Source organism: Saccopteryx leptura, chromosome 1 (genome assembly GCF_036850995.1).
Source record: "Saccopteryx leptura isolate mSacLep1 chromosome 1, mSacLep1_pri_phased_curated, whole genome shotgun sequence".
Lineage (NCBI taxonomy): Eukaryota > Metazoa > Chordata > Mammalia > Chiroptera > Emballonuridae > Saccopteryx > Saccopteryx leptura.
The window spans coordinates 248,689,242-248,713,569 of NC_089503.1; the positions used below are offsets into that span (position 1 = coordinate 248,689,242).

General features: G+C 43.2%; 1 protein-coding gene across 3 annotated transcripts in view; it reads right to left on the reverse strand.

The window, feature by feature from the left end:
* RFX2 (regulatory factor X2) overlaps nt 1-24,328 on the reverse strand; it is a 115,321-nt gene that overhangs the window by 30,768 nt on the left and 60,225 nt on the right. For all 3 annotated transcript variants that reach the window (XM_066344866.1, XM_066344847.1, XM_066344856.1), the window contains exons 4-5: nt 21,348-21,418; nt 19,207-19,468 (exon numbers count right to left, since the gene is read on the reverse strand). In XM_066344866.1, the coding sequence (XP_066200963.1) occupies nt 19,207-19,468; nt 21,348-21,418 (333 nt within the window). The remainder of the gene's footprint in view (nt 1-19,206; nt 19,469-21,347; nt 21,419-24,328) is intronic.

Here is a 24,328-nt window from a genome sequence, read left to right on the forward strand (position 1 = left end):
CACCATATACAAAAGTAAACTCAAAATGGATCAAAGAACTAAATAAAAAAAAGTGAGAACTATAAAACTCCTAGAGGAAACTATCAGGTAATCATGTAAAACAAGGTTATCTTCATGACCTTGGATTTGGCAATGGATTCTTAGATATGACATCAAAAGCACTAACAAAAGATTTTTTAAAAATTTAAAGACAAATTGGACTTCAAAATTTAAAAGGGTGAAAAGACAACCCACAGACTGGAATAATATTAATAATTCATATAGCTGATAAGGGTCTTATCTTTAGAATATATAAAGCACTCTCACAACTTAACAAAATGACAACCCAATTAAAAATGGCAAAGGAAGTGTAATGGGGGGGCACATTGTTGGGGGTTGAGGGTGTTATATTGAGTGGGACACTTGAATCCATGTTAACACAATAAATTTAAAAATTGAATTTAAAAAATGGCAAAGGGTTTGAAAAGCCATATCTCCAATAGGCACATGAAAAGATGCTCAACATCATTAATCATTAGGGAAATACAGACTAAAACCAATGAGACACCCTCTTCATAACCACTAATATGTCTAAATAAAAAAAAAAAGAACAAATGTTGGAAAAACTGTAGAAATTGGAACCCTTATACATTGCAGGTAGAATGTCAAATGATGCAGTTGCTGTGGAAAACAGTATGGCAGGTTCTTAAAAAATTAAACATAAACTCAATTAAACTGTAGGACCCAGCAATTCTACTCTTAGGTATGTATTTAAAAGAACTTGAAACAGGCGTTCAAGCAAAAACTTGTACACTAATTGGCACTGCATGCCTTATTCATGATGGCAAAAGAATTGGAAAAACCCAAATATCAATCACAGATGAATGGATGATGACAAATGGTCGATTCACACAGTGGAATATTAGTCAGCCTTTAAAAACACTGACATTTGCTACAATGTGGATGGACACTGAAAACAACTCTCAGTGAGAGAAGCCAGACACAAAAGGACAGAGTGTATGATTCCATTTATATGAAACGTCCAGAACAAATCCACAGAGAGAGAAAGCAGATTGGTTACCAGGGGCCGAGAGAAGGGATGGGGACTGTTAATTGGTAAAAGTGTTTTCTTTTGGGAAGATGAAAATGTTCTGAAATTAGATAGGGTAATGGTTGCATAACATTGGAAACATACTAAATGCCATTGAATTGCACATTTTTAAATGGTTAAAATGGTGAATTTATGTTATGTGAATTTTACCTCAATAAAAATATGCAACTAATTAAAAAAATCTGTTAGTCTCTCTTGTAATTTGAATGAATCTTTTACTCACATGCATGGTTTTAACATCATGCACTGGTATCTTGGAAAATGTTCATTCACTGAGTTTCCAGATATTCCAAATGTTGACAGCTTTCATTACACAATATTGAAAAATCACATTTGAGCCCTGGCTGGCTAACTCAGAAGTAGAGCCTCAGCCCATCGTGTGGAAGTCCTGGATTTTTTTTGTATTTTTTTTTTTTTGTATTTTTCTGAAGTTGGGAACGGGGAGGCAGTCAAACAGACTCCCGCATGCGCCTGACCAGGATCCACCTGGCACGCCCACCAGGGGGCAATGCTCTGCCCATCTGGGGCGTCGCTCTGTTGCAACTCCTTTCTTTCTGTCTCTTTCTTCCCCTCCCACAACCAAAGCTCCATTGGAGTAAAATTGGCCCGGTCGCTGAGGATGGCTCGATGGCCTCTGCCTTAGGTGCTAGAATGACTCCTGTTGCAACGCACAACGCCCCAGATGGGCAGAGCATCGCCCCCTGGTGGGCATGCCAGGTGGATCCCGGTCAGGCACTTGCGGGAGTCTGTCTATCTGGCTTCCCTGCTTCTCACTTTAGAAAAATACAAAAAAAAAAATCACATTTGTCAGTATCACTTCCAACCTCATCAGAAAGATATTGGTTTTTCAAAATTCTCTGTTTCTACCCTGGCCGGTTGGCTCAGTGGTAGAGCGTCAGCCTGGCATGCAGGAGTCCGGGTTTGATTCCTGGCCAGGGCACACAGGAGAGGCGCCCATCTGCTTTTCCACCCCTTCCCCTCTCCTTCCTCTCTGTCTCTCTCTTCCCCTCCCGCAGCCAAGGCTCCATTAAAGCAAAGTTGGCCTGGGCGCTGAGGATGGCTCTGTGGCCTCTGCCTCAGGTGCTAGAATGGCTCTGGTTGCAACAGAGCAATGCCCCAGATGGGCAGAGCATCGCTCCCTGGTGGGCGTACCAGGTGGATCCTGGTCGGGCACATGCAGGAGTCTGTCTGATTGCCTCCCTGTTTCCAACTTCAGAAAAATACAAAAAGAAAAAAAAATTCTCTGTTTCTTTTTTTGGTGGAAAATATACTGGCAACAGAATCTGTCAGTTGTTTTTGTGTATATGCCAGGTTCACACATTCATTTTTGAGAAAATGTCTGCTACATCTCTGAGACTGAATAATAATAATCTGTTAGTCTTTAAGTAAAAATGACATTTCATGAAAAAAAGTGACTAGTTCTGCTCACACCTCATGACACAGAGGCTTTTCATTTTCTTTACTGAAAGCATGATGATGAAGAATACAGTGACTTCTAGGAGAGTTTGATGTATCTGCCTTGATTCCTGTCTTGATTTGTGCCCATCTGTTTCAAGAGTGTTGATTTTGCACAATCAGTGCAAGTAATGACACAGGGAAAATGGCAAATAATGCCTTAATATTATTATGAAAAGTTTTCACCTCATAGAGCTCCTTAATGGATCCCTGGGACACCCACAGGTTTGCTGGACATATTTAAGACTGACTGCTGGGACAAGATGGCGATGGAGTGGGCGGACGTACCAAATTCCACCTCCCAGAACCAAAGTGGATTACAACTTAATTTCAAGAACCAATATCTGGAAAAACCAACTTTGGACTAAACTAAGAGGACTCTTCAACCAAGGAACACTGAAGAAGCTACACTGAGACTGGTAGGAAAAGCGGAAATGCCGAGAGGGCTGCCCAGCTCCCCAGAGCGAACAGAAGCCTGGAGAGACTCGCTTGGCAGGAAGTGAGTTTAGCAGAGAGGGGAGGGTCCTGAGCCCCAGGAACAAAGCCCCAGCCTGCAGCCTCAGAGCCTAGAAGAGGTGTATGGACAGTATTTAGCTGGAAACAAGTCAGGATACTGTTTGTGAGAAAGAGACTGATTTCTCAGACCCAGGATTCTTCTTAAAGGGACAGTGCAGAAAACCTCTCTCACAACCACTTACCCGGGTCTCCGGGGGATGGGGAGAGAGGAGAGGACTGGAGTAGCAGGAAGAGAGTGTAATCTAGGAGGCACGTGGAGAAACATTTTGAGGGACAGCCACCCTAACTCCTGGGACGAGTAACTCCCCAAATCTGAAGTGAATATTTCCCCTGGAAACAGCAATACCAGCAAAGGGAAGCAGGACACCAGCCAAACAAGCTCTCCCACGGTACTTAGAGCAGAGTCACTTAGAAGGAGGGAGCTTTCGGGACTACAGTAGTGAGTCTTAGGGTCTCAGCTGCAGCGCCCCCACCCACACGGCTGAGGGCTTGCCTGAGGGCAGGCATTAGCGGAAGCACGGTTCTGTCAGCAAGGGCGGAAACCCGCTGGCCACAACTGAGGCCTAGGTGTGAGCTTGGTCTTGCCTGGCTGGGGAGGAAGGTATGCACAAAGTGGTCAAGCCCAGCTGTGGGCTGCCTGCGGGGGAAGGGCAGGAGCCCCAGAAGGGACGGAGACCCGCCTTTGAGCAAGAGCACAGGAGCACAGCCTCACCCTGCCCATGGAACCGAGGCTTGTGGCCTGACTTGGGAGCCGGCTTCTCCCACGGGGGTGGAGCCAAAAGCCCAGAACAGGCAGAGTCCCGCTACTGAGTGTGGGCATGCAGTCCTGCCCAGCCTGTGGAGCCAAGGCTTGCAGCCATCCCATGAGCGGGCTCCTCCTGCAAGGGTGGGGCAAAAGCCTGGAATCAGGCGGAGACACACAGCTGAGCAAAGGTGCTCACCCCTGCCCTCAGGGCTGAGCATAACCCCACCCACAGGGGCAGGGTGAAGGCCGAGGCCACCGAGGCTTGTACACCTGAGCATGTGATGACAGCCCCTTCTGTGAAGGAGAGGTAGAAACCACAGCAATAGCCCCAGTGGGCTGGCACTGGCAACCCCCATACCCAAATGCCCTAGGCAGCAGCAGCAGAGGGGGTGGTGGGCCTGCAGACAGACTACACCTAGGGAACACAGAGGCCACACCCAGTGGACACCAGTGGCCAAAACCTTCTTTTACACAGACAAAATGAGAAGGCAGAGAAATGCAACACAAATGAATCAAGAGAAATCCCCAGAAAAGGACCTGAATGAGTCTGATATAACCAAATTACCAGATGCAAAGTTTAAAATTATGATTGTTAGAATGCTCAAAGATCCAAGAACAATAATAGATGGTCATTACGAACACCTAAATAAAGAGATAGAAAATAGCCCCGGCTGGTTGGCTCAGTGGTAGAGCATCGGCCTGGCGTGCAGGAGTCCCGGGATTGATTCCTGGGCAGGGCAAACAGAAGAAGCACCCATTTGCTTCTCCACCCCTCCCCCTCTCCTTCCTCTCTGTCTCTCTCTTCCCCTCCTGCAGCCAAGGCTCCATTGGCGCAAAGTTGGCCCAGGCGCTGAGGAAGGCTCTGTGGCCTCTGCCTCAGGTGCTAGAATGGCTCTGGTTGCAACAGAGCATTGCCCCAGATGGGCAGAGCATCGCCCCCTGGTGGGCATGCTGGGTAGATCCCGGTCGGGCGCATGTGGGAGTCTGTTTGACTGCCTCCCTGTTTCCAACTTCAGAAAAATACGAAAAAAAAAGAGATAGCAAATATAAAAAAGGACATTGAAATAATAAAAAAGAATCAGTCAGAAATGACAAAAAATTTTCAGAAATGAAGGACACAATGGAAGGAATTAAAAACAGGATGGATGAAGCTGAGAATCGAATCAGCGAGTTAGAGGACAAGATAAATGAAGGCACGGAAGCGGAGCAGAAAAAAGAAAAGAGACTCAAAAAGTCTGAGGAAACTCTAAGAGAGCTAGCTCTGTGACAGCATGAAGAGAAATAACATCTTCTCTTCTTCCTGAAGAAGAAGAGAAAGAACAAGGAATAGAGACTTTGTTCAAACATATCATAGCTGAAAACTTCCCTAAATTAAGGCTGGAAAACGTCTCACAAGTTCAAGAAGCACAGAGAACTCCATTAAAGAGAAACTCAAAGAAATCTACACCAAGACACATCATAATTAAAATACCAAAGCTAAGTGATAAAGAGAAAATATTAAAAGCTGCTAGAGAAAAAAAGGCTATCACCTACAAAGGAGCCCCCATAAGGATGACTACCGACTTCTCAACAGAAACACTTGAGGCCAGAAGGAAATGGCAAGAAATATTTAAAGTAATGCAGAACAAGAGCCTACAACCAAGACTACTTTATCCAGGAAGGCTATTGTTTAAAATGGAAGGAGAAATAAAAAGCTTTCCAGACAAAAGAAACCTCAAGGAATTCACTACAACCAAACCAATGCTGCAAGAAATGCTAAGGGGCCTGTTGTAAACAGATCAAAGGGGAAAAAGAATATAGCAAAGCCTGACCAGGCGGTGGCACAGTGGATAGAGCGTCGGACTGGGATGCTGAGGACCCAGGTTCGAGACCCCAAGGTCACCAGCTTGAGCACGGGCTCATCTGGTTTGAGCAAAAGCCCACCAGCTTGGACCCAAGGTCGCTGGCTCCAGCAAGGGGTTCCTCGGTCTGCTGAAGGCCTGCGGTCAAGGCACATATGAGAAAGCAATCAATGAACAACTAAGGTGTTGCAATGTGCAATGAAAAACTAATGATTGATGCTTCTCATCTCTCTCCATTTCTGTCTGTCTGTCCCTGTCTATCCCTCTCTCTGACTCACTCTCTGTCTCTGTAAAAAAAAAAAAAAAAAAGAATATAGCAAAAGAGGAATATAGTTTTAAAGAATAAAATGGCAATAAACAACTACATATCAATAATACCCTTAAACATAAATGGATTAAATGATCCAATCAAAAGACATAGGGTAGCTGTGTGGATAAGAAAAGAGGACCCATACATATGCTGTCTACAAGAGACATACCTTAAAACAAAAGATGCACCTAGGCTGAAGATAAAAGGATGGAAAAACATATTTTACGCAAATGGAAATGAAAAAAAAGCTGGGGTAGCAATACTTATATCAGACTAAATGGACTTTAAAACAAAGGCTATAGTGAGAGATAAAGAAGGTCATTACATAGTGATAAAGGGAGCAATCCAACAGGAAGATATAACCGTTATAAATATCTACGCACCTAATATAGGAGCACCTAAATATATAAAGCAGACTTTAATGGATTTAAAGGGCGAGATCAACAACAACACTATAACAGTAGGGGATTTCAATACCCCACTAACATCACTAGATACATCCTCAAGAAAGAAAATTAACAAAGCAACAGCATACTTAAAGGACACACTAGATCAACTTGATTTAATAGATATCTTCAGAACCTTTCACCCTAAAGCAGCAGAATATACATTCTTTTCAAGTGCTCATGGTACATTCTCTAGAATAGACCACATGTTAGGGCACAAAAGCAGCCTCAACAAATTTAAGAAGATTGAAATCATATCAAGCACTTTTCTCTGATCACAATGGCATGAAACTAGAAATCTAGCACAACATAAAAACTGAAAAATACTCAAACACTTGGAAACTAAATAGCATGTTATTAAATAACGAATAGGTTAACAATGAGATCAAAGAAGAAATAAAAAAATTCCTAGAAATGAACGATAATGAGCATACATCAACTCAAAATTTATGAGACACAGCAAAAGTAGTCCTGAGAGGGAAGTTCATAGCATTACAGGCATACCTCAAGAAGCTAGAAAAAGCTCAAATAAACAACTTGACCCTGCATCTAAAAGAACTAGAAAAAGAACAGCAAGTAAAGCCCAGACGTAGTAGAAGGAAGGAAATAATAAAGATCAAAGTGGAAATAAATGCCATAGAGGCTAAAGAAACAATACAGAGGATCAATGAAACCAGGAGCTGGTTCTTGGAGAAGGTAAACAAGATCGATGAACCTTTAACCAGACTCACCAAGGAAAAAGAGATGACTCAAATAAATAAAATTAGAAATGAGAGTGGAGAAATAACAACTGACACAACAGAAATACAAAATATTGTAAGAAAATACTATGAAGAACTGTATGCCAAAAAACTAGACAACTTAGATGAAATGGACAAATTCCTTGAAACATATAATCTTCCAAAAATTAATCTGGAAGAATCAGAAAACCTAAATAGACTGATTAGAACAAATGAGATTGAAACAGTTATCAAGAAACTCCAATAAAGAAAAAAACCTGGGCCTGATGGCTTCACAAGTGAATTCTACAAAATATTCAAAGAAGAACTAACTCCTATCCTTCTCAAGCTATTTCAAAAAATTCAAGAGGAAGGAAGACTTCCAAGCTCCTTTTATGAGGCGAGTATAATTCTGATTCCAAAACCAGGCAAAGACAACACAAAGAAAGAAAATTATAGGCCAATATCCCTGTTGAATTTAGATGCTAAAATCCTCAACAAAATATTAGCAAACCAGATCCAGCAATATATTAAAAAAATCATACACCATGATCAAGTGGGATTTATTCTTGGGAGGCAAGGCGGGTACAATATTCGCAAATCAACGTGATTCATCACATAAACAAAAGGAAGGAGAAAAACCACATGATAATATCAACAGATGCAGAAAAAGCATTTGGTAAAATCCAGCACCCATTCATGATCAAAACTCTCAGCAAAGTGGGAATACAGGGAACATACCTCAACATGATAAAGGCCATCTATGATGAACCCACAAACAACATCATACTCAATGGGCAAAAGTTAAAAGCAATCCCCTTAAGATCAGGAACAAGGCAGGGGTGTCCCTTTTCACCACTCTTATTCAACATAGTTCTGGAAGTCCTAGCCACAGCAATAAGACAAGAAGAAGAAATAAAAGGCATCCAAATTGGAAAAGAAGAAGTAAAACTATCATTATGTGCAGATGATATGATATTGTATATAGAAAACCCTAAAGTCTCAGTCAAACTACTGGACCTGATAAATGAATTCAGCAAGGTAGCAGGATATAAAATTAATACTCAGAAATCAGAGGCATTTTTATACACTAACAATGAACTGTCAGAAAGAGAAATTTTTTTTTTTTTTAACAGAGACAGAGAGTCAGAGAGAGGGATAGACAGGAACAGACAGACAGGAACAGAGAGAGACGAGAAGCATCAATCATTAGTTTTTTGTTGCAACACCTTAGTTGTTCATTGATTGCCTTCTCATGTGTGCCTTGACCGTGGGACTTCAGCAGACTGAGTAAACCCTTGCTCAAACCAGGGACCTTGGGTCCAAGCTGGTGAGCTTTGCTCAAACCAGATGAGCCCGCACTCAAGCTGGCTACCTCAGGATCTCGAACCTGGATCCTCCATATCCCAGTCCGACGCTCTATCCACTGCGCTACCGCCTGGTCAGGCCAGAAAGAGAAATTAAGGAAGCAATCCACTTCACTGAAACCATAAAAATAAAGTACCTAGGAATAAATTTAACCAGGGAGATTAAAGACTTGTACTCGGAAAATTATAAAACATTGATAAAAGAAATCAGGGAAGATACAAACAAGTGGAAGCATATACCATGCTCATGGTTAGGAAGAATAAACATCATTAAAATATCTATATTACCCAAAGCAATTCATAAATTCAATGCAATACGGATTAAAATACCAATGACTTACTTCAAAGATACAGAACACATATTTCAAAAATTTATATGGAACTAAAAGAGAACACGAATAGCCTCAGCAATCTTGAAAAGGAAGAATAAAGTGGGAGGTATCACACTTCCAGATATCAAGTTATATTACAAGGCCATTGTACTCAAAACAGCCAGGTACTGGCATAAGAACTAGCATATAGATCAATGGAACAGAACAGAGAACCCAGAAATAAACCCACACTTTTATGGACAACTGATATTTGACAAAGGAGGTAAGAGCATACATTGGAGTAAAGACAGCCTCTTCAACAAATGGTGTTGGGAAAATTGGACAGCTACCTGCAAAAAAATGAAACTAGACCACCAACTTACACCATTCACAAAATAAACTCAAAATGGATAAAAGACTTAAATGTAAGCCGTGAAACCATAGCATTTTAGAAGAAAACATAGGCTTTAGGCTCTCTGATATCTCTTGCAGCAATATATTTGCCGATTTATCTCCACGGGGAAGTGAAATAAAAGACAGGATAAACAAATGGGACTATATCAAACTAAAAAGCTTTTGCACAGCTAAAGACAATAAGAACAGAATAAAAAGACAAACTACACAATGGGAGAACATATTTGACAATACGTTTGATAAGGGGTTAATAACCAAAATTTATAAAGAACTTGTAAAACTCAATACCAGGAAGATAAACAATCCAATCAAAAAATGGGCAAAAGAGATGAATAGACACTTCTCCAAAGAGGACATACAGATGGCCAATAGGCATATGAAAAAATGCTCAACATCACTAACCATTAGAGAAATGCAAATTAAAACCACAATGAGATATCACCTCACACCAGTCAGAATGGCGCTCATCAACAAAACAACACAGAATAAGTGCTGGCGAGGATGTGGAGAAAAGGGAACCCTCCTGCACTGCTGGTGGGAATGCAGACTGGTGCAGCCTCTGTGGAAAACAGTATGGAGATTCCTCAAAAAATTGAAAATCGAACTGCCTTTTGACCCAGCCATCCCAGTTTTAGGAATATACTCCAAGAACACCATAGAACTGCTCCAAAAGGAGAAATGCACCCCCATGTTTGTGGCAGCAGTGTTCACAATAGCAAAGATCTGGAAACAGCCCAAGTGTCCATTAGAGGACGAGTGGATTCAAAAGCTTTGGTATATATATACTATGGAATACTACTCAGCCATAAAAAATGATGACATCGGAACATTTACAAGAACATGGATGGACCTTGATAACATTAAACGGAGTGAAATAAGTAAATCAGAAAAAACTAAGAACTATATGAATCCATACATAGATGGGACATAAAAATGAGACTCAGAGACATGAACAAGAATGTGATGATAACGGGGGTGGGGGGGAGGGGGGAGGGGGCGAGGAAGGAGGGAGGGGAGGGGCACAAAGAAAACCAGATAGAAGGTGACGGAAGACAATTTGACTTTGGTGGAGGGGTATACAGCACAATCAAATGTCAAAATAATCTGGAGATGTTTTCTCTCAACATATGTACCCTGATTTATCAATGTGACTGCATTAAAATTAATTTTAAAAAGATTAATAAAAAATAAATAAAAAGCTATGAACAAATCCCTATGCACACTGCATATATCTTATTTTAAAGTAAAAAAACAAAACAAAATGGGAACAAATACAATATTTAAAATAAAGAAGTAAATTTAAATTTAAAAAAAAATTAAAAATCAAACTGCCTTTTGACCTAGCTATCCCACTTTTAGGAATATACCCAAGAACACCATAGCACTGTTTCAAAAGGAGAAATGCACCTTCGTGTTTCTGGCAGCATTGTTCACAATAGCGAAGATCTGGAAACAGCCCCAGTGTCTGTCAGTGGATGAGTGGATTAAAAAGCTTTGGTACATATATACTATGGAATACTACTCAGCCATAAGAAATGATGACATCAGATCATTTACAAGAACATGGATGGACCTTGATAACATTATACTGAGCGAAATAAGTAAATCAGAAAAAACTAAGAACTATATGATTCCATACATAGATGGGACATAAAAATGAGACTCAGAGACATGGACAAGAGTGTAGGGGTTACGGGGTGGAGGAGAGAAGGAGGGGGTTGGAGGAGGGGAGGGGCACAAAGAAAACCAGTTAGAAGGTGACGGAAGACAATTTGACTTTGGGTGATGGGAATGCAGCATAATCAAATGGCAAAATAACCTTAAGATGTTCTCTCTGAACATATGTACCCTGATTTATCAATGTCACCCCATTAAAATTAATTAAAAAAAAAGACTACTAAAAGTTGTGGTGTTATAAGCATAGAGGAAAAGAATACAAATTAACACTGGCTGTGTAAGACCGTCTTCAAAAACCCATAGCTATGAAATAGGATTTAAGCAAATCCACTAATACAGAAGATTAATTTAATGTACAGTGGAATGTCCAAAGCAGTTTTGTATGTTTTTTAAAAATTTTTTATTGATTGATTTTTTTTTTTTTTTAGAGAGAGAGCAGAGATAGAAAGAGAGAGATGGAGGAGAAGCTGGAAGCATCAAATCATTGTAGTTGCTTCCTGTATGTGCCTTGACTGTGCAAACCCAGGGTTTGAACTGGTGACCTTAGCATTCCAGATCAATGCTTTATCCACTGTGCCACCACAGGCCAGGATGCTATGTTTTAAAATAAAAATATCACTTAAATATCTGAAGGTGATGAAGGTCAGAATACCACCATCAAAACCCCTGAAGGCCAAATGCCAGACTGGGAGGTTGATGCCCAGTAGTCAGAACTGAAGGCCCAGCGTGCACGCACATCCAGCAGAGGGCGCTATGGTGCCACCTCCTAGCTCCGCATGTGAGGCGTGTGCAGCATACTTGGGAAAGAAGCATCTGGCACTTGAACTTGACCTGACAGGATTCTTATTGTATAAGTACAAATGCCTTTATCAGTCCTCTCAGTGGCTGGAGAAGTTAGTACTTAATCTTTAAATATGCTTAAAATGGAAACTAATTTTATATTTGACTGGAATTTGTTATTTAAAAAATTTGGCCCCAGACAGGGTTGCCAGGTGGATCTTCATCAGGTATATGCGGGAGTTTGCCTCACTATCTCCTCTCTTCTCACCTTAAAAGAAAAAAAAAATCATCAAGTGCTATATGCACAGGCCCACATGTCAAACAGCATGGAAGAACCAAGGAGGCATACTGTGGTGCACCATCCCCACCCCAAGCTGAAGCATCTTTCCCTAAAATCATTCCTGTATTTTGACCTTCTGGTAGCCTCCTTCACATTTTGGTATTATATATACCAAAATGCATCTATTTCTTGACTTATCAGGAATTAATCTTTATTTTTGATTTAGTGCAATACAGCCTGAACTCTTTTTTATTGGCCCTTTAATATAATTTGTTTCTGTCCTATGAATTATTCGCAGAGGCCTCCTTTAAGGACTCATTTGGACAGAGGACAGAAAATGTATAAGGACTTGTGATCAAAGATAGAGCGTCTGAAGAACTTAATGTAATAGCAGACAGCAGACAAGCTTTAAAACTCCCAAGTATGGCCCTAGCTAATTTGCTCAGTGGATAGAGCATCAGCCCAGCATATCGTTGTTCTAGTTCGATTCCCCATCAGGGCACACAAGAGAAGCAACCATCTACCTCTCTTCCCCTCCTTCTACCCTTCCCACAGCCAGTGACTCAGCTGGTTCAAGCATTGGCCTTGGGAGCTAAGGATAGCTCAACTGGTCTGAGTGCATCAGCCTCAGGTGCTAAAAATAGCTTGGTTGACTTGAGCATCAGCCCCAGACAGGGTTTGCTGGATAGATTCTGGTCAGGGTGCATGCGAGAATCTATCTCACTATCTCCCTTCTTTCTCACTTAAACACAACTCCGAAATTTATGAAAATTAGCCAATTATATAAAATTTAAAATATTTTTAATTGACTTAAGGACTATATTCATGCTTCCTAAGGGAGGGTGAAGGTAATAACCTCAGAGGCCATCTCTACAAAGAGCCAGCATGACCACTCTTGAAGAAACAACCATTGCTCCAGGCTGGGTCTGCCCTAATTCAATATTCAAACAATGCCCCCTGGGGCTAGAAGTGGGAAGGGGCAGGGATGGTCTTGGAAAGACCAGGGAGAAGTAGGGAAAAGGATACTTCTTGAAACCTGCTATAGCTTACCCTTTATCCTAAAATATAGCTTATTTATGAGACTATAATAGGAGAAAATAAAAGTTTAGATGTTGCATGAACAAACCTTTTAGATCTTTAAAGAAAATGGAGAATATTTTAAAAGGAAAGCAGTACTACTGGAAATTTTAGGTGGGGCTAAAAATCGTAGAATTAGGCTTGGAGAAAGAAACTGCCTTGCAGTTAGGAGCCAGGTAGGAAGAAGGGAGAACAAGGGGATGGATCACTGCTGGGGAGAGGGGGAGGTAGCCTTAGGGAAATGGGGCATTTAAAATCTGTTAGTCCATTTTTATTTTGCTAATTAAACATTTTAAAGTTATGTAAGTAATATTATATGCGCTTGCTGTAAAAAAATCTGATCAGGCCAGAGGCATTTAAGTTTCCATACTGGGCCAAGATGGGGTGGGGTCAACAAGGCACCCAGGGCACCAAACTTAAGGAGGTGCCCATGCTTAATTAAGGTCATCCAGGACAGGGTCAGAACCTGGAGGTGAAACCCTCCTTAAATTTGGGGCCCTGGCCGGTTGGCTCAGCGGTAGAGCGTAGGCCTGGCGTGCGGGGGACCCGGGTTCGATTCCCGGCCAGGGCACATAGGAGAAGCACCCATTTGCTTCTCCACCCCCCCTCCTTCCTCTCTGTCTCTCTCTTCCCCTCCCGCAGCCAAGGCTCCATTGGAGCAAAGATGGCCCAGGCGCTGGGGATGGCTCCTTGGCCTCTGCCCCAGGCGCTAGAGTGGCTCTGGTCGCGGCAGAGCGATGCTCCAGAGGGGCAGAGCATTGCCCCCTGGTGGGCAGAGCATCGCCTCTCTTCGGCGTGCCGGGTGGATCCCGGTTGGGCGCATGCGGGAGTCTGTCTGACTGTCTCTCCCCGTTTCCAGCTTCAGAAAAAAATACAAAAAAAAAAAAAAAAAAAAATTGGCACCCCAGGCACTTTGTCCTTTGGATTATATCAAGGGGGTTTGACCTGGGATGAAATGACAAAGCAAACCTCTCAGTTTAGTATGTCTGCTCCATGTAGTTAAAAAAAAAATGCAATAGAAAAAATTTTTTATAAAAAACTCACCATTGGATAATTCACTCTTATTTTTTTTTTATTGATTTGAGAGAGAGAGAGAGAGAGAGGAAGGGAGAGAGGATGGAAGAGAGAGGGGGAGGAGAGGGGGAGGAGAGAGATGAGAAGCATCAGCTCATAGTTGCTTCTCTTTAGTTGGTCATTGATTGCTTCTCATACGTACTTTGACCAGGGGGCTCAAGCTGATCCGGTGACCCCTTGCTCAAGCCAGTGACCTTGGGCTTTAAGCCAGTGACCTTTGGGCTCAAATTAGTGACACTGAGTCATGTCTATGATCCTGCGCTTAAGCCAGCAACTCCACGCACAAGCCAGTGAGCCCACACTCAAGCCAGTGACCATGGTGTTTCAAACTGGGAACCTCAGTGTCCCAGGTTGATACTCTATCCACTGTGCCACCACCAGTCAGGCTGGACAATTCACTTTTAAGATTTATAATATTGCAAGTATTTAAGCTCTTGTTTCCTGGCACATCATCTGCTTGGCTAAAGTAAACTCATAAAATATATTTTAAAAGATTTGTAATGCTGATGAAAGTTTAACCAGAAATAAAGACTCAAGAAAATCTGTCACCAAAAGTCTGAAATCACTCATTGAGGGTGTAGGTGGTAAATTGCTCTGGTCTTCATACTCAGGATTAACGTAAAGTCCGAAAACTCTAACATAAAAGAATTGGCAGACATCAAATGACAGATGCAGGAGCCGTATTCTATTTCTGTTGCAACCTCAAGGCCATTTCTGTTTGTGGCTCCCAGAAAGTCCCTCAGATCTCCACTGAAACCTTGACATACTTCCATGCCATAACCAAGCTGATAAACAACAGAGAGCAGGCAAAGTCAGGGATCAGATTCTCATCTGAGATGATCACTCCTAGGGCCTTTCATGGGGATGTGTGACAAAACACAGCCCATTCATGGATTTCCAATTGATTTTAAAATTTAACTATTCAAAAGCAACCCAGACAACAAACCACAATAGCCAGTACCCAGGCTATGAGCTGCACATTTGCCTACAACCAAGAGGGTGTGGACCAGAGAGAATGCTGCTGTTTCTCAGTAAATTCATTGCCTGCAATTCCAGTATATTCTGCTATTATAAACTATAAAACTCAGCCTGCCATATCCCTGAAAGTTAATGTAACATGTGAGGAACACTTTCTGATCACTAACAGCTGTAAAGGTAGGTCGACCTAGCCAGTCCTCTGAGGGAGAAGAGTGTCTAGCCCCTATGACCTCCCAGCCCCTGCTGAGCTGACAGCTGGAAAGGGCTGAGAAAGGGGAGGTGCATGCTAGGCCCCTCAGATTGAGCCGTGGGCACTGCCCTACACATGATGGCCTCTAACAGCAAGTGACTTCTCTCCATGACTGTCTTCAGAGCCAGGTTCTGGGGAGCACTCTGGGCACAGAAAAAGATATGACAACAAGACTCAGGCAGCCTCTCTGATGTCAGGGTGATGCTGCAAAGAACAGGGATGAGGCTAGAACATCACCTTCTATTTCAGGAGATTAGCCGAACACCAAAATAGAAAGTTCTTTTCTAACTGAAAATCAATCAATGTAATCCATCATGTTAACAGTCTAAAAAGAAAAAACTCATGATCATATCAATGAAGAAAAAACATTTGACAAAATTCAACATCCATTTATGGTAAAGATTCTCTGAAAAGTAGGACTAGAAAGGAACTTCCTCAATAGGGCATTTATGAAAAATTACAGCTAACATCAGACTTAGAGTAAAAGACAGATTTTCCCCTAAGGCTGGAAACAAGTCAAGGATGTCCATACTCACTGCTCCTATTCAACAGTGTAGGAGTTCTAGCCAGTGCAAAACAGTAAGAAAAAGAAATAAAATTGTTATCCAGATTGGAAAAGAAGAAATAAAATTGTTCTTATTTGAGACAACAAAAACTTAGAACTAAAAAGTGAGTTCTGCAAGGTTGTGAGAAGCAGGACAATAGCCAAAAATCAACCATATTTTCACATACTAACAATGAAAAGTTAGAAACTGAAATAAAAACTAATACCACTTACAATAGCTCAAAAAAACATGACCTACTTAAGTATAAACCTAACAGAATGTAACACAGGCTCTGCATGTTAAAAATTACAAAATGCAGGCCCTGGCCAGTTGGCTCAGTGGTAGAGCGTCGGCCTGGTGTGCAGGAGTCCCGGGTTCGATTCCTGACCAGGGCACACAGGAAAAGCACCCATCTGCTTCTCTACCCCTCCCCCTCTCCTTCCTCTCTGTCTCTCTCTTCCCCTCCCACAGCCAAGGCTCCATTGGAGCAAAAGTTGGCCTGGGCGCTGAGGATGGCTCTGTGGCCTCTGCCTCAGGCACTAGAATGGTTCTGGCTACAACAGAGTGACTCCCCAGATGGGCAGAGCATTGCCCCCTGGTGGGCGTGCCAGGTGGATCCTGGTCGGGTGCATGTGGGAGTCTGTCTGACTGCCTCCCCGTTTCCAACTTCAGAAAAATACAAAAAGAAAAAAAAACAAAAACAAACAAAAATTACAAAATGCTGCCTGACCAGGAGGTGGCGCAGTGGATAGAGTGTTGGACTGGGATGCGAATGACCCAGGTTCGAGACCCCGAGGTTGCCAGCTTGAGCGCGGGCTCATCTGGTTTGAGCAAAAGCTCACCAGCTGGGACCCAAGGTCGCTGGCTCGAGCAAGGGGTTACTCGGTCTGCTGAAGGCCCGCGGTCAAGGCACATATGAGAAAGCAATAAATGAACAACTAAGGTGTCGCAATGCGCAACAAAAACCTAATGATTGATGCTTCTCATCTCTCCGTTCCTGTCTGTCCCTGTCTATCCCTCTCTCTGACTCTCTCTCTCTGTTTCTGTAAAAAAAAAAAAAAAACCCACAAAAAAACAAAATGCTGATGAAGAAAATCAAAGAGGATCTAAGCAAATGGGAAAGTATACCATAGAAGACACAAGTCAATTGTCCCCCAAATTGATCTCCGGGTTTAGTGCTGTTTAATCAAAATCTTACCAGGAATTTTATATATATTATATAAATTTAATATAAATAGCTTATATAATATTGAAGAAGTATAAAGCTGGAGGAACCACTCACTATAAAGCTGCAATAATTAAGACTGGAAAAGGAACAGGCGCACAGATCAGAGAAACATAACAGAATGTCCTGAATTAGATCCACACATGGACAGTTGATTTTTGACAAAGGTGCAAAAGCTATCCAATGAAGGAAAAACAAGTCTTTTCAACAAATGATGCTGGAACCATTGGTGGTGGCTTCATATGCATAAAAATAAACCTTGATCTAAACCTTATGTCTTATGCAAAAGTTAATTCAAAATGAAGCAGATCCAAATGTAAAACTGTCAAAACTTTTCAAAGAACACAGAACATTTTTCTGACCTGGAGATAGGTAGAGTTCTCAGGCATAACATCAAAAGCTTACTTTTTTATAAAAAGAAAAATCGATAAATTAATTTGATAAAAATAAATTTTTTTTCTCTGCAAATGACACTCTTAAGAGAATGAAATGATACTCAAAACTGGGAGAAAATATTTGCAAATTGCATTTCTGACTGGGGACTCATCATATAGAGAACATATAAATACATAATTTTTAAAATTCAGCAGTAAGAAAACAAACCCAGTCTAAAAACTGGCAAATGTGCCTGACCTGTGGTGGTGCAGTGGATAAAGCGTTGACCTGGAACGCTGAGGTCGCTGGTTGAAAACCTTGGGCTTGCCTGGTCAAGGCACATAAGGGAGTTGATGCTTCCTGCTCCTCCCCCCTGTCTCTCTCTCTGTCTCTGTCCTTCTCTCTATCTCTCTCACTCTCTCTCCCCTTTCTAAAATCAATAAAGTCTTAATAAAAAAATTAAAATCTTTATAAAAACAAAATAAAACTGGGCAAATGACTGGAACTGACACATCACCAAAGAGCATATACAAAAGGCAAGCATGTGAAAAGCTGCTTACCATTAGCAATTAAGAAAATGCAAATTGCAACCACAATGAGATACCACCGCACACCTACGAGAATGGCTAAAATGAAAAATGCTGACAACATGGAGTGCTGGCAAGGAGTGGAGTAACAGGAACTCTTACACAGTGCTGGGGGCAATGTGAAATGATAGGACCACTCGAGGAAACTGGTGGTGATCTCTGATAAACACATAACTTACCACATTAGCCAGCAATCCTCTCGTAGGTATTTACTCAGAAGAAAGGAAAACATTTGTCCATACAAAAACCTGTAGGTGAGGACTGATAGCTGCTTTATTCATAATTGCCCCAAACTGGAAACCTCCCCATTATTCTCAACCGGTGAAAAGACAAGCAGTAATGTTACTCAGTCACAAATAAGGAGGAAGTACTGGTTCATGCATCAACTAGACTGGATCTTAAAGGCACCACACTGAGTGAAAGAAGCTGAACCCAAAAGGTCACTACTGAATGATTCCATTTATACACAGTCCCAGAACAAACCTATAGTGATGGAGAAAGTGTCAGTCGGTGCCAGGGGTTGTGGGTAAGGGGAAGTCATGACTGCAAAGAAATACCAGGAGGGAGTTTAGGGCGAGGCACCCCTCTGGGTCCTGATTGCGGTAGTAGTTATACGAATCTGCAGATGTCAAAACTCAGGGTTGTACATCCAAAAAAGTCCATTTCACTCATATCAATTTTAAAAATAAAATAACACAGAAACTAGTTTTGAAAGTTGTTTTTAAAGTTGGTGTTGTTTTGGACAGGAGCATGGCAGAGACATTTTGGTATAGCTCTTAAGAGAAATTTCCTCTTGTTTAGTTTAGTCTGGTTTCACATGGATGGACTGCCCTAAGCCTCTGAGAGGCTGATAATAATGACAACAGTAATGATGATGTCACCACCAGTAGCAGCAGCATCAACCAGCATGGAGGCTTTTGTTTTTTTTTCACTCGTATGCGATGTTCACAATAGCCCATGATGGAAGATTCACCCCTTCCTTTTTTTAACCAGTGGAGGAACTGAGGTTCAAAGAGGCCAAGACTTGTCTTGGGTCACAGGGCCCAGCTGAGTTGGCAGCACTCCTTTCCAGGGCTTCAGGCTGCCTTCTATTCAGTCCCTGCTTTTGCTGCTAGTCTATTTAGGGGCCAAGCCTAGTACATACCGTCGCTGGTGACGACCGGGAAGTGTGTGCCAGGGAGTGTCTGGTGCTGTCCATCCCCCCATGGATGAGATAGGCTGCCGTGCTGGAGACGATGGGGCTCCCCCCAACATCCATGGTGATGCCCACCATGCTGTGGGAGGGGACCACTGGTGGGGAGGAGCCTGCCACGGTCACCTGGGCATCACCCGGGGCCTCGAAGTAAGATGCAGCACTGCTCGGGGCGTACATCGGAGGCTCAGGGTTATAGGCATAGGCCGTCCGCCTGTCAGAAAGAGAGGAACCTCCTGTGAGTCTTGAAGGAATCCAGTGAAACTTCATGTCAAAGTGGGAGCCTGAGGAGACTGAGCATATGGGTAAGTCAGACTCCAAAGGCCTACACAGCACAAAGTTCAAAGCAATCATCTCTGAAAATATTCAGGATCACCCATATTTAGTCTGACCCATTGAAAACCAGTTATTAAAAATTCTAAGTGTGATCCTGGCTGGTGGCTCAGTGGATAGAGCATCAGCCAGGATTATAGACACCCTGGGTTCAATTCCCAGTCAGGGCACACAGAAGAAGTGACCATCTGCTTCTCTCCCCCCCCCTTTCCCCCTTCTCTACCTCTTCCCCTCTCACAGCCAGTGGCTCAATTGGTTTGAGTGAGGCTCCAGGGGGTTAGGATAGCTCAGCTGGTCAGAGCACATCAGCCTCAGACACTAGAAATAGCTCAGTACTCGAGCATTGGTCCCCAGACTGGGTTGCCAGGTGGATCCCAGCCAGGGTGTATGTGGGAATCTATCTCACTATTTCCCCTCCTCTCACTTAAAAAAAAATTCTAAGTATATAAAAGGGGTTGTATGAGAGAGCTCCATTGTGCAGATGGAATAATAATGTGTTTTGTTATGGTTACATGAAATCTACATGTGAGAAAAAACTGCATAGAACTACACAGATGTGGACATACACAGGCAAACAAATGCGTAAAGGCTGGTGAAATAGAATAAGGTCCATTGGCTATTTAACAGTACCCTCCCAATGTCACTTTCCTGGTGTTGCCCTACAGTCATAGAAGATGTCACCACCGGGAGAGACTGGGTGAAGGGTACTTGGGACTCTGTGAACAAATTTTGCAACTTCCTGTAAGCCTATAATTCTATCAAAAAAAGGTTAAAAATGAAACTGCATAATAAAAAGAATTTCTAAGTGATATTAAGAATTTGTTTATTCCTTTAACATCTAGATCAAATATTTAATTACATATGTTGACCCTTAAAATGTTAAGTTCTACTCCAGTAATGCTGGCCGTAGTAAAAGATGGCTGGTAATGGTTCCTCCTTGGTGGTGAATAAAGATTAGTGACCTGTCCTGTGGGAAGGCCCTTCTGGGTGGCAGGGTGGCCCCAACCTCTGGGAGGTGCACAATCCCATCCTGTCCCCCAGGTGACATATATAACAATAGTACAATTGAACCCAGGAGGCTGACACTGATAACAACCCACACACCTTGCTCAGATGTCATGGGTTTTGTACATACTCTATTGTCTGTCTGCATTAGAACCTTCAGTGTAGTGCTATAGAAGCTCACCCAGCTCTTCGACCACACCACACCCTCACACGTGATCCCTGAACTTTCAAAGGGGATCTCTCGAAATCAAATGAGCAAAAGGACTTATGTCTCAAGTACAATGAGTTTCCCAAGAAATCCGTCATTTTCTGCCCCAATCACATAATTCTCAAGCAGAAAACCCTATAAGTCCCTAACAAGTAAAAAATCAAGTATCAACATCATAAAAAAGCCAGAAGTTAACAAAAGGCCAGGAGAAAATAGAGATAGAAATGGTTTCTGGGTTGTGAAGATTGAATTTTTAGACTTAGAAGCTAGATTAGGATTTTGTTGTTATTGTTGTTTGATTTTCTTTCTAAGACTGCCTTTTCCAGAACTAAAACTACAAAGGTGTGTGATTTCTAAAATCTCTGCAGGGCAAGGATAGCCTAATCTTATAGTAATGGTTCTAATGTATCACTCAAAGCAAAAGGGAGAGGAATTTGTGCAAACACATCCCCAAATGGACGGAGTGGGAGGGCTGTGAAGGAAGGTTCCAGATGTGGCCTAAGGTTCTCTGTGAGGGACCATTCCAAGAGGACGGAAAGCCACGTACAAAGCTCCATTCGTGTAGACGGCGTCTCCGCTTTCCACGTACTGCACTTGTGGCGGGTATACGTGCTGCACCTGAAACATCAGATATTTTGTGTTACACACAGTACAGTCCACTTGTTCATGATTTTCCATTACTCAAGCTGAAAATAACTTTTATGAACACTGAGTAGTACTGCTTTTTCAGTTTTCCTGCCCATAGTTGGCACCTCTAGAAAGAAACTAGGAGAGACTGTCCCGGAAAGGCCATGCAGGAAAGGAACTATCACTGATCTGCTGTGCATGTGCAAGTCGGTGGCATCTGTTCCATGGGGAGAGGAGCCCAGTCCACAGCTGGGAGCAAAGCTGAGGAGCAAAGCTGTGGAGCAAAGCTGCAGAGCAGAGTTGGGAAGGGCGGGGGCCTGACAGCCACTGGGCAGAACCAGAGTTGTGGACAGAACATCAACCTCAGAGTGCTGAACCTGTCACCCACATCCAAAGGCTGGGCAGAGGGCTCAAGCTGGCCACCCTGTACATGCCCCACACTCTGTGTACACCCTTTGGGTGGCCCTGGTACTCCTCCCCAGCAGAAGGTCAGAGCAGAACTGGAAGAAACAATGGGCCTAGAGTGGGGGATGGAGAGAAGGAGTGATGAGAGGACCCCAGCATAGCTCCTCCTGGTCCCTGTCAGTTCAGCACCTCCACTGGCCCTGGTGGGACGTTGAGGGACACTGGCTCTGGTGGTGGAGGTCCAGGACTCCGTATGGAGGACTCTAGAATCTCACCACAAAGGGAACTTTAACCAATACCTAATTCAACCTCAATCTGGGGTAACAAAATTGAGGGCTGGGTCCCTTTGTGACCTCTTGATAGGCTGGTGTTGTGGAGCTGATTCTCACTTCCAAGGACAACCCAATACAGAGTATACTTAGACACGCTCAACCCTGGAGTAACAGCATATCATCAGGAGTCCAGGGGTTGCCACGCTCAGTGGGCTTTGCCTTAGGGGACCAGGTGAAATGCACAAGTCACTTAAGTCCGAGTTGCCCTGAGAGAAAGAGGTGGTGCTAGCCCAGCCTCAGAAGAGGGAAAACTTCTGGAATCATCACATTGATTTTAGTCTCCCCTCCCTTGAGGAGCTAAGTTTCCCTTCTAGGCCTGCTCAGAAACTTTTTGCTCCCTCCCCCATCCCACAAGACTCCCCGATTCTCACACACAGACAGACCCCTCTCCACACACTACTCTGAGAAGGAATCCTTGAAGAAAAAGGAGAGTTCTCTGGGGTCTTAGTCATCTCTGTATTTCACCCATGGCCCCTGTCAGGCAGGAACTTGCACTAATTTTAATTCAGCATCTTGCAGAGCACACACCAGGTCTTTGGGCCAGATCTGACTTGCTTGTTTTTTGTAAATAAGGTTTTATTGGCACATGGCTATGCCCCTTCTTTTACAGCTATGGCTGCTTTTGGAGATAGCAGAGCTAAGTGGTTGTACCAGAGACTGTTTGGTCTGCAATGGCAAAAAAAAAGCACTATTTGGCTTTTTCCAGAAAAGGTTTCCTGACCACTGTCCTAGATGCCACTGACCGAGCTGATAGTCTGTGCTGCTGTTTGGTGGGTGAGCCCATGCCCTCAAGTTTTCTTCCCAGATAATGTAATTTCAAAAGAGCCGCCTCCTTCATGATGGTGCTCATCAGAGGGTACAGCACTTGCCTGTGGAGGGGTTTGCTTCCCCAGGAGGTTCCATGTTCCTTCAATCCAGAACCTTTGCTGTCTGCATGTCTACCTCAGTACCTAGTGCTCTGTATAAGGGCCGGCTTTCACCCCACATGTTGAATTTCTGAATGAATAAAAGATCACCAGCTGTCTTAGCTTACTGCAAAACTGTATGAAGTGATGCCTAACCAGGTGGTAGCGCAGTAAATGGAGCATCGACCTGGGATGCTGAGGACCTAGGTTCGAAACCCCAAGGTCGCTTGCTTAAGCATGGGCTCACCAGCTTGGGCAAGGGGTTGCCGGCTTGAGTGTGGGATCCAGACATGCATGATCCCATGACTGCTGGTTTAAAGTCCAAGGTCGCTGGCATGAGCTCCAGGTCGCTGGCTTATGCAAGGGGTAACTGGCTTGGCTGAAGCTCCCCAGTCAAGGCATATATGAGAAGCAATCAATCAACAACTAAAGTGCCGCAACTATGAGTTAATACTTCTTATCTCTCTCCCATCCAGTCTGTCTGTCTCTCTCTTGCACTAAAAACAAAAAGAAAACAAAACAAAAACCTGTTTGCAGTGAAAGATTTTTTTTTTTTTTGTATTTTTCTGAAGTTGGAAACGGGGAGACAGTCAGACAGACTCCTGCATGTGCCCGACCGGGATCCACTCGGCATGCCCACCAGGGGGTGATGCTCTACCCATCTGGGGCATTGCTCTGTTGCGACCAGAGCCATTCTAGTGCCTGAGACAGAGGCCAAGGAGCCATCCTCAGCACCCGGGCCAACTTTGCTCCAATGGAGCCTTGGCTGTGGGAGGGGCAGAGAGAGACAGAGAGGAAGGAGAGGGGGAAGGGTGGAGAAGTAGATGGGCGCTTCTTCTGTGTGCCCTGGCCGGGAATTGAACCCAGGACTCCTGCACGCCAGGCCGATGCTCTACCACTGTGCCAACCGGCCAGGGCCAAAAGATTTTTTTAAAACATAGTCTCCAGCCCTGGCAGGTTTGCTCAATAGATAGAGCATTGGTCTGGTGTGCAGACATCCCAGATTTGATTCCCGGTCAGAGCACACACAAGAAGCAACCATCTGCATCTTTTACCCTCCCTCTCCCCCCTTCTCTCTCTCTTCCCCTCTCGCAGCAGGTGGCTCGATTGGTTTGAGTGTCAGCCCCAGGTGCTGAGGACAGCTCAGTTGATTTGAGCATCAGCCTCAGATGGAGGTTGCCGGGTGGATCCCAGTTGGGGCATGTGCAGGAGTCTGTCTCTCTAACTTCCTTCCTCTCACTTAAAATAAATAAATAAAT